The sequence below is a fragment of the Bubalus bubalis genome, chromosome 3, assembly GCF_019923935.1.
Source record: "Bubalus bubalis isolate 160015118507 breed Murrah chromosome 3, NDDB_SH_1, whole genome shotgun sequence".
NCBI lineage: Eukaryota > Metazoa > Chordata > Mammalia > Artiodactyla > Bovidae > Bubalus > Bubalus bubalis.
In genome coordinates, this window is record NC_059159.1 from 127,096,621 (window position 1) to 127,114,228 (window position 17,608).

General features: G+C 38.2%; 1 protein-coding gene across 5 annotated transcripts in view; it reads right to left on the bottom strand.

Annotated features, from left to right (window-relative positions):
- The window catches only part of TEX10 (testis expressed 10), a 48,985-nt gene that overhangs the window by 4,016 nt on the left and 27,361 nt on the right, over nt 1-17,608 (bottom strand). For 2 of the 5 annotated variants that reach the window (XM_006070037.4, XM_044940081.2), the window contains 4 exons: nt 16,746-16,852; nt 15,319-15,452; nt 6,371-6,451; nt 4,432-4,613 (listed from right to left, as the gene is read on the bottom strand). In XM_006070037.4, coding sequence (XP_006070099.4) covers nt 4,432-4,613; nt 6,371-6,451; nt 15,319-15,452; nt 16,746-16,852 — 504 coding nt within the window. Of the gene's footprint in view, nt 1-4,431; nt 4,614-5,420; nt 5,630-6,370; nt 6,452-15,318; nt 15,453-16,745; nt 16,853-17,608 lie in introns of those variants that run through there. The other 3 variants (XR_006550018.2, XM_044940080.2, XR_006550019.2) reach the window with 3 other exon arrangements.

Consider the following 17,608-nt stretch of genomic DNA (forward strand, 5'->3'; position numbering starts at 1 on the left):
ATATAACCTGACTTTCAAGACAACAAAGAGAAAAGAGTCAAAAACCATAGAAAAGAACAGACTACTATCTACAAGACAAGAGGGCTCAGTTGAACAGATCTTTCATTTATTAACAGAGTCCAGGAAACAATACAACAGTTTCTTCAGAGAACCGTGGCCACAGTTAGAACACATCTAAAGGATTTGTGAACATCAGAGCCATATCTCCTCATAGTGGGACTCCTCCGTCTCTCCAGTTCTCAGACCTCAACTCTCTCCCAGGGACAAAACCTCCCCACTATTAGGGAAATTAAATAAATAGTCTTTTTCAGGCTTCAGAGACAGAGCAGAGTAGGCCTCTGACCTAACTTCTAAGTTGCTTGCACTCTGCCCCGACTTTGACTGCCCTGACTGCCTATGGTGAGTGCAAGCCTGGTGGCACCACAGATGATAGGGGGCAAGTCTTGAAATTGCTGAGCCCTGGGAGGGATCCTGTTTGCATTGCTTTGTCTTGGGGATGACGAAACGGCTTCTGCGGAGGCCTTACCACAGCTGAGAAAAGAAGGGAAGGAAAGGCAAAGAGAGAAGGAAAGACACCCAACTGAATGCAGAGTTCCAGAGAAGAGCACGGAGAGAGAAGAAAGCCTTCCTCGGGGATCAGTGCAGAGAGAGAGAGAGGAAAACAGAATGGGAAAGACTAGAGATCTCTTCAAGAAAACTAGAGATACCAAGGGAACATTTCATGCAAAGATAGGCACAATAAAGGACAGAAATGGCATGGACCTAACAGAAGCAGAAGATATTAAAAAGAGGTGGCAAGAATACACAGAAGAACTATACAAAAAAGATCTTCATGACCCAGATAACCGCAATGGTGCTATAATTCACCTAGATCCAGACATCCTGCAGTGTGAAGTCAAGTAGGCCTTATGAAGCATCACTATGAACAAAGCTAGTGGAGGTGATGGAATTTAGCTGTGCTATTTCAAGTCCTAAAAGATGATGCTGTGAAAGTGCTGCACTCAATATGCCAGCAAATTTGGAAACTCGCCACAGGACCGGAAAACGTCAGTTTTCATTCCAATCCCAAAGAAGGCAATGCCAAAGATTCTTCAAACTACTGCACAAATGCACTCATCTCAAATGCTAGCAAAGTAATGCTCAAAATTCTCCAAGTGAGGCTTCAATAGTACATGAACCATGAACTTTCATATGTACAAGATGGATTTAGAAAAGGCAGAGGAACCAGAGATCAAATTGCCAACATCCTTTGGGTCATGGAAAAAGCAAGAGAGTTCCAGAGAAACATCTACTTCGGCTTCATTAACTATGCTAAAGCCTCTGACTGTGTGGATCACAACAAAGTGTGGAAAATTCTTAAAGAGATGGGAATACCAGACTACCTTACCTGCCTCCTGAGAAATCTGTATTCTGATCCAGAAGCAACAGTTAGAACAGGACATGGATCAACGGACTAGTTCCAAATTGGAAAAGGAGTAGGTGAAGGCCGTATATTGTCACCCTGTTTATTTAACTTACATGCAGAGTACATCATGCAAAATGCTGGGCTGGACAAAGCACAAGCTGGAATCAAGGTTATCATCTGAATAACCTCACATATGCAGATGACACCACCCTTATGGCAGAAAGTGAAGAGGAACTGAAGAGCCTCTTGATGAAAATGAAAGAGGAGAGTGAAAAAGCTGGCTTAAAGGGCAACATTCAAAAAACTAAGATCATGGCATCCAGCCCCTTCACTTCATGGCAAAGAGATGGAGAAAGAATGGAAACAGTGGCTGACTTTGTTTTCTTAGGCTCCAAAATCACTGCAGCTGGTGACTACAGTCATGAAATTAAGAGGCGCTTGTTCCTCAGAAGAAAAGCTATGACAAACCTTGACAGTGTATTAAAAAGCAGAGACATTACTTTGCCGACAAAGGTCCATCTAGTCAAAGCTATGGTTTTTTCCAGTAGTCATGTATGGATGTGCGAGTTGGACCATAAAGAAAGCTGATGCCGAAGAATTGATGCTTTTGCAGATTAAAGAGTGAAGTTAAGTCTCAAACAGGGTAAATTATAACAAACCTACACTAGGATATAACCTGACTTTCAAGACAACAAAAAGAAGAGTCAAAAACCATAGAAAAGAACAGACGACTATCTACACGAGGGCTCAGTTGAAGTGCAGATCTTTTATTTATTAAGAGTCCAGGAAACAACAGTTTCCTCAGAGTACCGTGGCCACAGTTTTGAATACTTCAATTGGTCGAGCCCTATTTTTTGGTTAGCACTTGTGAAATCAAAAGTTCCCAGTAGTTTGACTGGCACTCTCATTATCTATAACCTCACAATTACCTTGTGTAGGAGGGTAGGAGCAGCCCAAAAGGGAAACTTAAGTACCTAAGGCTCGGGCTGCCAACCCTTTCTTGTGCCTAAGTAATGTCATCCAGAGATGCATATGGTCCTGGTAGTATCAAACTTTCCAATACCCAGCACAAAACACTTTTAAAACAGAATTTTTAAACAGGCAAAATGTATTAAATACACTGAATTTTGTCAGTCCAACCACATACAATCAAAGCAGAATGTTCTATAAGAAACTAAGAAGACCTCTGAAACATAAGTGCACCACGAAGGGCCTATATTTCAAGTGACAGGAAATGACAAATAGCAAAATACCTATTTCCTAAATGGGGATGCTCATTATAAAATTTTTATAACCCTGAGAAGTTCCTTGCTATTTACAAAGGTTTTTCTTGAGCTATGAGACCTAAAGTTTGATGATGTGTAAGAAAAGTACCATCAGATCTATTTATTTATGTGTAAATTTTACAGGATATTAACAGTGAAATCTACCAAGTTTTAAATACACACAACACTTTGTGGGAAAAATCCCCATCAGTAAGTTACAGAACATTCATAAAACGGAATACTACAGAGCAAGGGTGCCAGACCACAGCCAATCCTGCTTGCAGCCTGTATTTGTAAATAAAATTTTATTGGAACACAGCACACCAATTCATTTATGTATCATCTGATGCTGCTTTCATAGGATCAGGGAGTGCTGAGTAGTTCTGACAAGTTCTGACAAAAACCTAAAATATTCACCATCTGACTCTTTACATAGAAAGAAGTTTGCTGACTCCTGGTATAGAGAAACAAAATGAATTACATCCTTAAATCAACATGAGTAACTCTCACGATGATGATGCAAATCAAGTCACAAAAAATACACTATGATTCCTTTTATATCAAACTCTTAAAACATGCAAAACAAAAATGAATTGTTTATAAATGCACATAAAATTTTTAAATAAAAAGGCAGCAAAGTGAATAACACAGAAGTGATCTCTGGAGGTGTAAAAGAGAAATTTAACTATGGAAAGGACATGGATAGACTGCATGCTGATGATGTTCTATTCCTAAACCTGGAATTTAGCTATAATGGATGTTCAGTTTATACTCTTTAAACTATTTAAATGTTTTATACAATCATATGTATGACATCGGAGAAGGCAATGGCACCCCACTCCAGTACTCTTGCCTGGAAAATCACATGGACGGAGGAGGCTGATGGGCTGCAGTCCATGGGGTTGCAAAGAGTCGGACATGACTGAGCAGCTTCACTTTAACTTTACACTTTCATGCATTGGAGAAGGAAATGGCACCCCACTCCAGTGTTCTTGCCTGGAGAATCCCAGGGATGGGGGAGCCTGGTGGGCTGCTGTCTATGGGGTCGCATAGAGTCGGACATGACTGAATCGACTTAGCAGCAGCAGCAGCATGTATGACATATTTCTATGACACTTAAAAGCTCAAAAAAGACTTGAAAGGCAAATGTCAAAATGTGACAGAATGATTTTTACTTTCTTATATGTGATCATCTCTTAAGACTGTTTAATAACCTTCTTGCAATGAACTGTAAACAGCATACCAAAAAGAACATAAGCATGAGAACACTTTTTGAAAATGAAAGTGAAATCTTCCATACTATCCTAGAAACTTTAGTCTAAAAATTATATAGGAACAAAAGTAATAATTAAAAAACACCAGCATCTTAGAACAATTTCCTTAAACCCATGAATTTAAAATTTGACTCTGGCTCGTTCTAATGAAGCCCAAACAAAATACAAAGGCTCGTATTAGTAAGTCCATCCTTCTAAAACATAGAATTTTCTTGCTAGATCTATAGCAAAGTTAAGGAAAGCTCCCAAGAAACTCTATAATACCATCTAACTTTTCAAATGTGTAGCTTACAAGAAAAAACAAAAACCAAGACTGGTATACCTCATCACAAAGGGGATTCACAAAAGAACAAAGAAGCAGGTAGCGAGGGATATACAAACTCTAAAAAAGAATTAGATTTTGGAAATATCTTTTATGGATTGACTGACTGAAGGGAGTTGAGCAAGTAGGAAAAAAATTAAAAGTTTAAGAGTACAAAACTGTTACCTTTTTCTTAGATGTTCTGCTTCTCCTTTCTCTAAAGTAAGCAGAAAATAAAGCAGACTGTAGCAACAAGAAGCCAGAAACGGCAGTAGAGTTTCACTAAGTACACACGTATGATCCAGGAGCTTACAGATAACACCCAAAACACAGCCAGCCGTGCTGTCAGGAATTACAGTCAATCCAACCTAGGCAGAGAAAAATGAGGTTAATGACCTCTTCACAACAGCCCTTCTCCCCAGAATAAAAACCATCACCTGGACAGTTAACCTCCCATCACTACTGGTGGCTCAGATGGTAAAGAATCTGCCTGCAATGTGGGAAGATCCAGGTTTAATCCCTGGTTTGGGAAGATCCCCTGGAGAAGGGAATGGCAACCTACTCCAATATCCTTGCTGGAGAATCGCACGGACACAGGAGCCTGGCAGGCTACAGTCCATGGGGTCACACAGTCGGAGATGACTTACCGACCACACTGCTACTACTACTGGTGGAAACTGGTATAACCACAATACACGCCACGCCTCCCGCCACATCTTAAGGTCCTATTTTCCTCTGACAACGAACTGCTACCTGAAACGACTCTGAAAATATTTAAACCCAAGAAATACTATCAATCCAATCCCCCACATCCCCTTCAAGACAAAGTCTCTTAAATTTTCTAGATGTTACAATTTCTACTGTTGGCCAAAAATATTATTTAAAAGGATTATTTCATGCATCCAAAGAAAATCTTGATACCAACAATCACATTTACATGATCCTGAGTATTCAGACTAGAAAATGCTAATCTGGCACCACCCGCATCCCAGGAAATTAAATGCACAAACCAGAGTTCAGTTTACAATTATCCTTCCCCTGCCCTTTGATCTGACCAGACATTCAGACATAATCAAGGAAAATCATCTGCACTGGAGTAAGGTAATACTATACTTACTCTTGACTGCCTCACTGCCCCAGACCCAGACAGGGGACATCATGGTACACTAGCTCACCTGGACTCTGCTGTGTAAACAGTCATTAAGGTGGACTCTGACTTGTAACGTTAAGTATACACAGTTAAAATCTCCTGCAAGCAACTGCTGAGTAATCATAGTCTGCAGGCTCTGAGGTCTTAACCTTTCCAGCAGGCTCTCTGAAGAAAGTGACCGACTGGAATGCTGATCTTGGAACAGTGAATGTAATCAAAGGAGGGCATACATTTCTAGAGTGGAAGTTAAAAAAAAAAAGATGGGGATCTTTGGAGATACAATGTATATGGATTGGAAGTTTAATAGCAGGAAGAAAAGGGTACTGAGAAGTCAAAGTGGTAGTCTTCCAACTTGAGGGAAGTAAAGAAAAGGGGGTACGCATGTGCCTATAAAATTATCCAAACAAGTGACAGTCCCTTGAAGAAAACCTTGGGGGCTCTCCCTTGCACTGTAATATATCATTATACTAAAAAGTCAAAGATCAAAGTGTAAAGGTTGGAGGAAGTTAAAAGCAAAACCCAGGCATACCTAATGAGAATTCAATACCAATGGGAACAAGAGACATCCACAGGCCCAAAGACAAGTAAGTTTCATGGCTAAGCTCACTGTTCCCAGTGACCAGGCCTTAAGCCTGTGAGGTGACAGCCCTACTCCACGCCTCACCCCTTCCAGATATGACACCAAGCACGTGTTCATGAAAGCATTTCAAGTCAGAAAGACCCAAGGTATCATTTTAAGGTCTTTCATTGCTCATATGTAGAAAGTAAGGGCCATTTCCCTAAGGTCACAAAATTAATTAGCAACAGCCAGCAAACAAACCAAGATTTCTCAGTTCTCACCACAGATGAGAGGCCATGAAATTATTAAGCTTAGATTCTGGACACTCAGTCTCTCCCTGATTATGGCAAACCAAATCTTAACCAGTGAAATCTCTATGCTTTTTGTGTAACAGAAAAAATTTTAAGTATATTTACCAAATGCTTACTGATGGCAGTCTGCAGGACGTCAAAGCTTTGGCTTCGGACAGGGACAACCAGTAAACTGTGACAGACTGTCTGTCAGAAAGGAGAAAACCAGTACCAAATCAGAACACTGTAGGTCAGAGACAAGTCCAATAGTTGTTTTTAAACCTACTTGCTCTACATATTAAAAAGAAACAACAAGAAGTGACTCTAAAGATGCAAGCATCAAACAAGCAATCCTCATATATATGGGCTAATTTTCCAAATAATTCATTTATTAAATACTTACTGAGCACTGTGGAGAAGGAAATGGCGACTCACTCTGGTATTCTTGCCTGGAGAATTCCATGGACAGAAGAGTCTGACAAGCTACCAAATATGGGGTCACAAAGAATTGGACACAACTGCCTGACTACCACACACACTGAGCTAGTCTTATCAGGAGCTACGCATAGGAGTGAAAGAATGAGAAACTTCTGTCTCACAGCCCTCGGGTAGCTTACAATCAACCAAGGCAGAGCCCACATTCCCATTAAGTAAGTGCTACAGCAGGGAGGTCTCAGCGATGTAAACAAAGAGCTGACCAAAGCCTTTCTCCCATTTGGTGGAAAAACACATCATTGAAAAAAACATGATCCAGAAAGTAGGAATACCACGTGCAAATTATGCTGCCTCTTATTCCCAAAAGGTAAAAGAACAGAAAGAAGTCTATAAGGAAGAAAAATATAAATGAGATGGGAATCAAATCTCTAGTATTTTTAATTTTCCAAGATCTCAAGAAAACAAGAAGCAGAATGACAGCATCAAGTCATTCAGAGAATCACAACACAACTCCAGGAACCGATGGAATGCAGTACCAAAATGAAGCATGTAGAAAAATCCCATGGGGAGACAAAGATAAGGCTAGTGGAAAGAAGAATATGACTCTAGGAAGAGAAGGAACAGTCAAGATAAATTCAAGAGAACTGTCAATCCTCAAAAATCAACAGTATCTGCATTATGTCTGTATAGAACCTCCTGTAGAGTGATACTACCCAGAGTTTTCACAGGGCAATTGTCTTCTCTTTTAAACCTGTAGGTAACAATGTAAGCAGGATATTTTCAATGCCATCTTCCTTCTTCAAAATGAGCACAGTGAATATTATCATTCATAAAAAGTAAATCATATTTGAAAGGTCCATTCAATAATAAATGATGACTCAATCCCCTCCTTTTTCCCTTCTGCCTCCCTCCGCTCCTGAACGAATCAGTTCTAAAGCTACTGCGTGAGGCCAAGCTAGACATCAGCACTAGAGTCAATGGGAGAGCTTCAGTGGCCCAGAGTCAGTTATCTGTTAACAAACACAGGTGCTCTGTCCCCAAGAATTGGAGTTCAAATGGGATAAGAAAGATGCCCACAGGGGAAAAGGGTGGCACTGAAAGGAGACGATCACACACAAAGGAAGTGACCGAGTAGGTAAATATATTAAGAGTAAGGGGAAGTCAGGTTTCTCACCATCAGAAAAAGCAGGTACAAGAGGAAAAGGAGAAAACCAGAATGAACCCCATGGTGTTGAATTCCTGATTTCTGTTCACTGATAAGGTCTGGGAACAGCAACATCAAATAGCAATGAACACACTTATAAGAGTCCAGAATTGTTTCCTAAAATCCATTCTCCACCTAAAGGAAAACTGGGCTTCTTAAAGAAATACCTGATTGCTGGGCTGGGACAGGGAAAATACAACACGAATCTGAAACAATCTGTGATACAATAAAGGTACTACAGCTAACCCTTGAACAACACGGGGAGGGGATTAGAGGCACAGACCCTCTGTGCGGTTGAAAATCTGCACATAACTTAATAGTGGGTCCTCCACATCTAACGTTGTTCGTATCTGCAGATTCAACCATGGGTCCATGTAGTAATGTAGTATTTACTACTGAGATAAATCTGCATGTAAGTGGGCCTGCACAGTTCGCACCTGTGTTGTTCAAGGTCAACAGCACTCAGAGAAACACGAGGACATGTCAAAAGAACAAAGACGTTTGCTTCCAGCAGGTGACCATGGCAAACGTGAATATCAAAATTAATAAAGATAGTAAGGAAATTCACCCCACTGGAAAATATAAGAAACCATACTAACAAAAAGAAATAAATGAATAAAAGAGAAGACAAAAAAGAAATGATTTACACTGTTTCAAAACATCATAAAATATTACTAAAGGGGAAAAACTAGAGTGGAGAAGGTGACGAGATACCACTTACTCAAGGGGGCAAAGTGAACATCTAATGTGACAAATCAAAACCCTGCACCATCTGACAAGCTGCCATGAGAAACCCACAGCATCACTTGTGTCACATTCCTGCCACATCTGTATAACCTGATTTAACCATGTGGAAATAAACCTGAATTGAGAGAAATTTTACAGAATGACTGTCCTGCAAAAAAGATGCTTACTCCTTAGAAGAAAAGTTATGACCAACCTATACCTAGACAGCATATTAAAAAGCAGAGACATTACTTTGCCAACAAACGTCCATCTAGTCAAGGCTATGGTTTTTCCAGTAGTCATGTATGGATGTGAGAGCTGGACTATAAAGAAAGCTGAGCACCAAAGAATTGATGCTTTTGAACTGTGGTATTGGAGAAGACTCTGGAGAGTCCCTTGGACTGCAAGGAGATCCGAACAGTCCATCCTAAAGGAAATCAGTCCTGAATGTTCATTGGAAGGACTGATGTTGAAGCTGAAACGCCAATATTTTGGCCACCTGATGTGAAAATCTGATTCATTTCCCTGATGCTGGGAAACACTGAAGGCAGGGGAAAAAGGGGACAACAGAGGATGAGATGGTTGGATGGCATCACCGACTCAATGGACATGAGTTTAACTCCGGGAATTGGTGATGGACAGGGAGGCCTGGGGTGCTGCAATCCATGGGTTTGCAAAGAGTCGGACATGACTGAGCGACTGAACTGAACTGATTCTTCAAAAATGTCAGGGTCAATGAATGACACTGCTTTATCAGCAAAGTCAATGTACTATTCTAAATCCTTTGTTGTCATTTCAACAATCTTCACATTTTTACCAGGGGTAGATTCATTTGCTCATTCTTTGCTCATTCATTAGAAGCAACTCTTCATCTGTTCAAAGTTTTATCATGAGATATCTGCAATTCAGTCACATCTTCAAGCTCCATTTCTAATTCTAGTTCTCTTGCTATTTCCACATCTGCAGTTACTTCCTCCACTGAAGTCTTGAACTCCTCATGAAGGTTGTAATCAACTTCTTCCAAAGTCATGTTAATATCGATATTTTGAATCAATATTATGAATCACACTATGAATCACAAATGATCTTAATGGCATCTACAAGGTGAACTCTTTTCCAGAAAGTTTCCAATTTACTTTGCTCAGATCCATCAGAAGAATCTCTTATTTATGGCAGCTTATAGCTTTAGAAAATGTATTTCTTAAATAATAAAACTTGAAGGTCTAAATGACTCCCTGATCCATGGACTGCAGAATGGATGCTGTGCTAGCAAGCATGAAAAAAACATTAATCTCATTGTGTCTCTCCATCAGGGTTCCAGAATGACCAGTGTTTTGTCAATGAGTAGTAATACTTTGAAAGGATGCTTTTCTTCTGTGCAGAAGATATCAACAGTGGGCTTAAAATAATCAGTAAACCATGGTGTACTGTCATCCAGGCTTTTTCCTTTATAGGACACAGGCAGAGTAGACTTAGCGTAATTCTTAAGGGTCCTAGAATTTTCAGAATGGTAAATGAACACTGGCTTCAACTTAAAGTCACCAACTGCATCAGCCCCTAACAAGAGTCAACCTGTCCTCTGAAGCTCTGAAACCAGGCACTCACTTCTCTCTAGCTGAGACAAGTCCTAGATGGCATCGTCTTCCAGTATACAGCTGTTCTGTCTATGTTGAAAGTCTGTTATTTAGTGTAGCCACCATTTCAATCATCATCTTAGCTGGATCTTCTGGATAATTTGCTGAAACTTCCCCATCAGCTATTTCACCTTACACCTTCATGTCATGGAGACGGCTTCTTCCCTTAAGCCTCATGAACAGTCTCTGCTACCTTCGAACTCTTCTGCAGCTTCCTCACCTCTTAGCCTTCAGAGAATTGAAGAGACTATTAGAGTTTTAGGGATTCCCTTGTAGCTCAGTTGGTAAATCTGCTCGCAATGTGGGAGACTCAGGTTCGATCCCTGGGTCAGGAAGATCCCCTGGAGAAGGAAATGGCAACCACTGCCAGTATTCTTGCCTGGAGAATCGCATAGACAGAGGAGCCTGGTGGTCCACAGTCCATGGGGTCCCAAAGAGTCAGACACGACTTAGCAACTAAATCATCATCAGGGTTTTGTTTGAGATTTGGCTTTGGCTTAAGGGAATGTTGCAGTGGTTTGATCTTCTATCCAGATCATTCAAACTTTTTCCATGTCATCAATAAGGTTGTTTCACTTTCTTATTATTCCTGTGTTCATGGAATAGCACTTTTAGTTTCAAGAACTTTTCTTTTGCATTCACAACTTGGCTAACCAGCACAGAGGTCTAGTTTTCAGCCTATCTTTGCTATCAACATGCTTTCCTCACTAAGCTAATAATCATTTCTAGCTTTTGATTTAAAGTAAGAGATACCCAACTCTTCCCTTCACTTGAACACCTGGTGGCTCAGATGGTAAAGAATCTACCTGCAATGCAGTAGGCTGGGGTTTGATCCCTGGGTCAGGAGGATCCCCCAGAGAGGGAAATGGCAACCCACTCCAGTATTCTTACCTGAGAATTCCATGGACAGAGGAGCCTGGCAAGCTACAGTCCATAGGATCGCAAAGAGTTGGATACAACTGAGCAACTAACACACACACACTCACAGAGGCCTCTGTAGGGTTATTAACTGCCCTAATTTCAGTATTGTTGAGTCTCAGGGAATAGGGAGACCTGAGAAGGGGAGAGATAGGGAACGGCTGGCTGGCGGGGCAGTCAGAACACATATTTCACTAAGTTCACTGCACTATCTCATGTGGGCACGGTTCATGAGGACAATTAATTACAAAGCCCGAAACAATTACAATAGTATTATCAAAGATCACCAATCACAGCTCACTGTAAGAAATAACAATGAAAAAGTGTGAAATATTCCAAGAATTACCGAACTGTGACACAGAGACACGAAGTGTACCAGTGCTACTGGGAAGATGACGGACAGCCTCAATGCAGCGTTGCCACAAGACTTCACTTTGTAAAAACTGAATCCGCAAGTACAATAAAACAGGGCCTACTTGTGCTAAAGTAGGGACTATGGGCATTTTGTCAAAGAGTTTAAGAGAACAGAAGTTCTTTGTACTGCAGTTGTAATTTTTCTCTAAGTCTCAAATTGTTTCAAAATAAAAGTAAACAAAAATACAAACCCAGAGACACACAAACATACATATACTAGGCAATCTTCACTTTTGCAACTACAGTGTTAACCAAAACTTGCATACCTCTGATTCTTGACCTCACAGTGCACAATTCCAGAACAGGCACGGCAATTTGCTAGTGTGGAAATTAAGAGTTTTTAAAAAATATAAAACTTTACTTTTCTTAAAAAGATTTTGTATGTTTAATTTCTACATTGAAGTATTTTCTACCTAATTTTATACAGAAATGTCATACACATAAAACTGTTAATAAAATCAGAGGTTTCAAAAAAACAAAGAAAAATGTTCTATTTCTTAAACTACAGTAATGTTTTCTTGTTATTCTTCCAAATTTAGTTAAAAAGTAGTCTTTTCAAACCATTCAAAATTTTATAATGACAATGAAAATTAACCTTAAAACCTTCCACTGGCTCTGGAAAACACACTTCCATTTGGGAATGATATCTCTGTCCAAAGATTGCTTTTCCCTTTGTGATCTTTCCCTTTTAACTACTATTTCCATCATTAATGGCAAGATCATACAATTCTTCCTTCAGTGTTTGGAAGAAATGATCACGAAGACACCAAGTGAAAACTGCAAGGTCCGAATCAGAGTATGTTATTTGTATAAAAGGAGAAGCCAAAAGAATACATATAATCATTTGTAAAGACACAGAAGTTATCCAAAAGAATACATTTAGAAACTAAGGAAGGGAAGTGGATGGCTGGGAGACAGAGAATCGAAGAACACTTTTACTATTATCCTTCTATTCTTCTAAATTGTACTTTGTGGGACTTTCCTTGTGGTCCAATGGTTAAGAATCTGCCATCAATGTAGGGGACACAGGTTCAATTCCTGGTCTGGGAAGATTCCACAGGGCAACTAAGCCTGTGTGTCAGAACTAATGAAGCCCTACAGTCCATGCTCTGCAACAAGAGAAGCCACCACAGTGGAGTGTGAAGCCTACACTCCACAACTAAAGAAGAGCCCCCAAGAGTAATCCCCACTTGCTGCAACTGGAGAAAGCCTGTACATGGCAACAAAGACCTCGTACTGCCATATATAAATAAATAAATTCTTAAATGTATTAAATAGATAAATAAATAAATTATACCTTGTGAAGAAAATCTACTCAGAAAATAAAGGTCTGATTTAAATAAAAAACCACTTCAGACTAAGCAGATAAAACAACTAAGCAAACCCACTCCATGGACTACTAACTTTTTCAAATGAAATAATAAATCAATTTTTACACCAAGGCTGTCAAAAACTACATATATTTCAAATGATTTCATATGAAAAGGCCAACTTAAAGGCAAATTTTATCCAAAATAGAACTGGAATCTTAACTTCAAAAATGAACAATGTAAATTTCAGATTTTTCCTAATTTATGTCTTAACATTTCAAAGACAGCATCCTTGAAGTTTAATACATGTCCTTGCCAATGTACACTCAGAAATATAACCAATCACATTTTCATGACATGTGTCTTTACACAGATGCTGTGATTCTGAAAAATTAAAACTGTCAGAGAAAGATTATTGGAGTTGTCCAAGTTATTAAACTAGACACTTAACAAGGCTATGTCTGGAATCTGGGGCCCACTAATCAATCCCCATACCATGCTTTCCCCAATCCATAATGATGAAGTTTAAAAACATTAGAAACAATCTTACAAAACAACTACTAATACTCAACCCAATCCTTCTAATCTAGTGGTATGCAAGGCCTCAATCTCTTCATGTACTATGGATTAAATAAAATGCCAGATATTCAATATACAGGTTGGTTACCTAACTCATTAGTTTTCACTGTTTAAAATCCACTATTTTTTGAAAGCCGATATATGAACATAGTTAGGCACCAGGTAATAAAGAGAAGAAAGTGTCCCTGGCATGACCTAAGTATTGTGATCAGAGTCAAAAAAACCATGAGAGAAATGTGTTAAATGTCTACAAAAGGTGTAGCCCTAAGATACAGGAAGAATGTAAAGATTATTCTGGAAAAGAATGAAAGTAGTAGCAAATAGATCAGCTGAATAAAATCAACTGGTATAGCAATAAAACAGATTTAGGTTCTAGAGACTACCCTGTTGAGAACAATGACAAAGGTTGTTTTCTGTTTGAAAAGGCTATGGCCTAGCAATTACGAGTTACAAGAAAAGAATATACAGTCAATGCCCTAACCAAAAACCTCATGAATCATTAAAAAAAAAAAAAGTTAGCTAGCACAGAACACAACCTCAGAATTTGCAAGAAAGGTTCCAACCAACATTATTTGGATGATACAACTGCAATCCTACTGGGCAAGTACCTTTCAATGCAAGGAAAGAAACTGAAGAAATAAATAAAAGAAATTAACTAATATATAAATACCTTACAGACTCAAATCCTTAGTACTAGTATTTATGATGCTTTTACATATTTATATATTTGTAACATAAAACAATTCTGACCATTAGCATGAAAGATCAGCCCTATAATTCCAATTTAAAACACTATTAACACCTAACCTAGACTTGTAGTTTTAATTTGAATTTCACTATAAACAGTACTGAAACTTAGGATATTAAGATTTATCATGCTTGTAAGTTTATTAAATGTTTTAAGATTTACCGTAACAATAGTGAAGGTTTGTCTGAAAACTGAACTATTTACCAAATAGTGAATATATTATTTAAACAGTTTTTTAAAGTTTTAAATATGTTTGTAAAAGGGATAAAATATAATTAAAGTCTCCTTTTAAAATGATTGCCTAAACTTACTATATTTATCTAAAAAGATTTGTTAGGCTGAAGTTTAAAATTCAAGAGAAATTTGGGGTTTAAAATGTAACTTTGATAAACTACATACTAATTCTTTAAAACCAAAGGAACTTCCAAATAATTTTTTCTGTTTAGAAAAACCCACCTTCAGGATACAAAATCCTACTTAACTCTTATTCATCCTTCAATATCTATGTAAAACTCTTCCTTTTCCATGAAGCCTTTCCCCTTTTCTATAAATGGATTTATCCTTTTACCCTATACTAGCAAAATCCCATGGACGGAGGAGCCTGGTGGGCTGCAGTCCATGAGGTCGCTAAGAGTCGGACACGACTTAGCGACTTCACTTTCACTTTTCACTTTCATGCATTGGAGAAGGAAATAGCAACCCACTCCAGTGTTCTTGCCTGGAGAATCCCAGGGACGGGGGAGCCGGGTGGGCTGCTGTCCATGGGGTCGCACAGAGTTGGACACGACTGAAGCGACTTAGCTGCAGCAGCAAAAAGAAAATAAATGTGTCTCCATCATTCAAATAGCTGATTTATTCTATTCTAGTGGCATAACTTTTATGAACACTCTTCTTTAGGAATCTACATTGCGTATCCAAGCATCACATGCACTTTCAGAAAAGGGACTGTATTTTATACTACTCTGCTGCTGCTAAGTCGCTTCAGTTTATACTACTCTAAATCTCTAAAAATATTTTACACAAGGCAATGCTAACACATAGTAACTATTGGTGGCTGATGAACTGAATTCTAACAATCTTGCATGCCTTTTCAAATGGACCATTACCTCTGTTACGTCCCAATGGTGTAAAAACTGATCCAAGTCAGTGAGGTAAAGTAGCACAGGGGAAAGCTGCGTCTGGATGACATGAGGCACTCCTCGAAGGCTCTGAAGCCAAGTCAGTTCTTCTTTTGAAAACCCTAATTTGAGTAAGAAAGCCAATTTAAAATAAATCACAAAGCATGTAACATTCAATAATTTTTAAAAAATAAACATGTATCTTCAAGTTAAATTCTTCAAGCTAACTGTTTTCCCTGAATTTCTTCATGTATTATTTTAAAAAATGAAATGCCAGAAATGTAATAAAATTCATATAATTATGTACACAAAGATGTGACCTGAATCAAATGTGTAACACATCAAGAAACAATATTATACCCCTTATACTGAGGACTTTACCACCTTTATACTTAAATAAATGTGAAAGACACAATCATCCTAATTAATGTCAGGTTTAAAAAAGCAAATGAACAAGAGAAACAACATGCTCCTTCATACATATACCAAACTCTGTATTCTTACATAATAGCCTTTCAAATGTTTTAAAACTATTCCATCCCTCCTAAGTCTATTTCTTCCACAATTACTGTGTACTTTCTTCTACCTATCCTATACAGTAAGATTTCTGATTCTCTTACCACCTCTATTATACCTAATCTGACCTATACAAACACCTTGCCAAAGCCCCTCCTGAAAGACAGCTCTTAGAATGATCAGAACACCAGCACAATGTGGTCTGACCCTAGCTACCTGCTTTGATGTTTTCAGATCACTCTGCACTTCCACGAACATGCCCGAAAGAGTCATCATCTGGTTTGGAAGCCATATCACACTCCTGACTGAATCCTAATGAGTTTCCTAAAACCACTAAACCCTCTGACAGGTACTACTAATTAAAACATAAAGCCCTCACATCCATCTCAAACGCATACATCCAAAACTATCAAACAAACACGTACAAGTCTACTTGTTTCTCTTATATAATATTTATCTTGTGACATTCAGCTCTTTATTATAACCTTTCAAGCTATTTTTGGATTCTGACTTAACATATTAAATAAGTCTCTTAAGTTTAAGTCTTCAGAAAATTTCAAACACTGTCATCTTTATCATCCAATTACAAAACTACTGAAGACAGTACAATCATTTAAAACAACAGTAATAATACTTACCAACCTAACACATCAAGACTCATGGTACTAATTTTTCTTTGAAACCAATGGAAAGCAAAATATGGCTAATTAAAATACGATGTTTTTCCTAACACACTGAACATTTTTAACATGTTTAAAATGAATATTCTGTTCACCATCTTATTAAACTATGCAGTGAGGTTCAAAACTTGGACCCAAACAGCTAAGACAGTAAATCTCAGGAGAATTTTCAATCTAGGTTCTTTTCCTTTCCTTAACTTGGCAGATCAGTGTAGTTACCTGTAAGTGTTGAAAATAAAAAGCTGAAATAGTCCGCATTACTGATGTTTAACTGAATACTTCCATTCTGTTCTTTCACTGAAGACTTCCATCCAGAAAATGACGATCTATAATAAATGGAGACCTAGTACTAGAAGTGACCAACTTGAAGACTCAGGAATAAAGCACAGAATATATGACTATTTTTCTTTATTGAAAACAAGTCTAATTTAAGAGCTCAGACAAAAATCCATAGTATGTATCATCTTTACATATAAGGGTTCAAGTACCATAATATGGAAAACATTTTTAACATATATTTATGTAAAGTTTCCTTGAAAAGCATAACCAGTCCACATATATGGTACAACTTAAAAAGTTTTCCACACCACTCAAAACTCAGATTCAAGGACCAAGATGAAGTTCTGCTTTTCAGTAGTAGGTTCAGCTGCTATGTATTTACTACCTCATCTTTATAAAAAAAAGTCTTACCCTGATTATATAAATGAGCTAAGTTTAAACAAGCTCCTGCTTCCTACCTAAGCAAAAGCATCTTAACTAGGTAAAGAATATCTCAATTTAAAGCCACTCTGTGATAACTATGCATTCCTATACTTTGCAAAGACTAGTCTACTTCACAATACTGCAGCTAAAGTATTGGTAGGGGACTTAAGGGAACAGCTAAACATAAAGCAGCTTCTCATTAAATGAAGATCATCTGGTTCCTGCTATGAGATCAGTTTCCAGTGATATCTTTAAAAACTCTCTTCAAGGTAAGACTAAGAAGGAATACAGCAAATGTCAACCATGGATACAGAAAAAAAAGAAAAAGAAAAAGCTGAGAATAATCAGATCCAAAAAGCTAAGACTACAATTTTTTATCA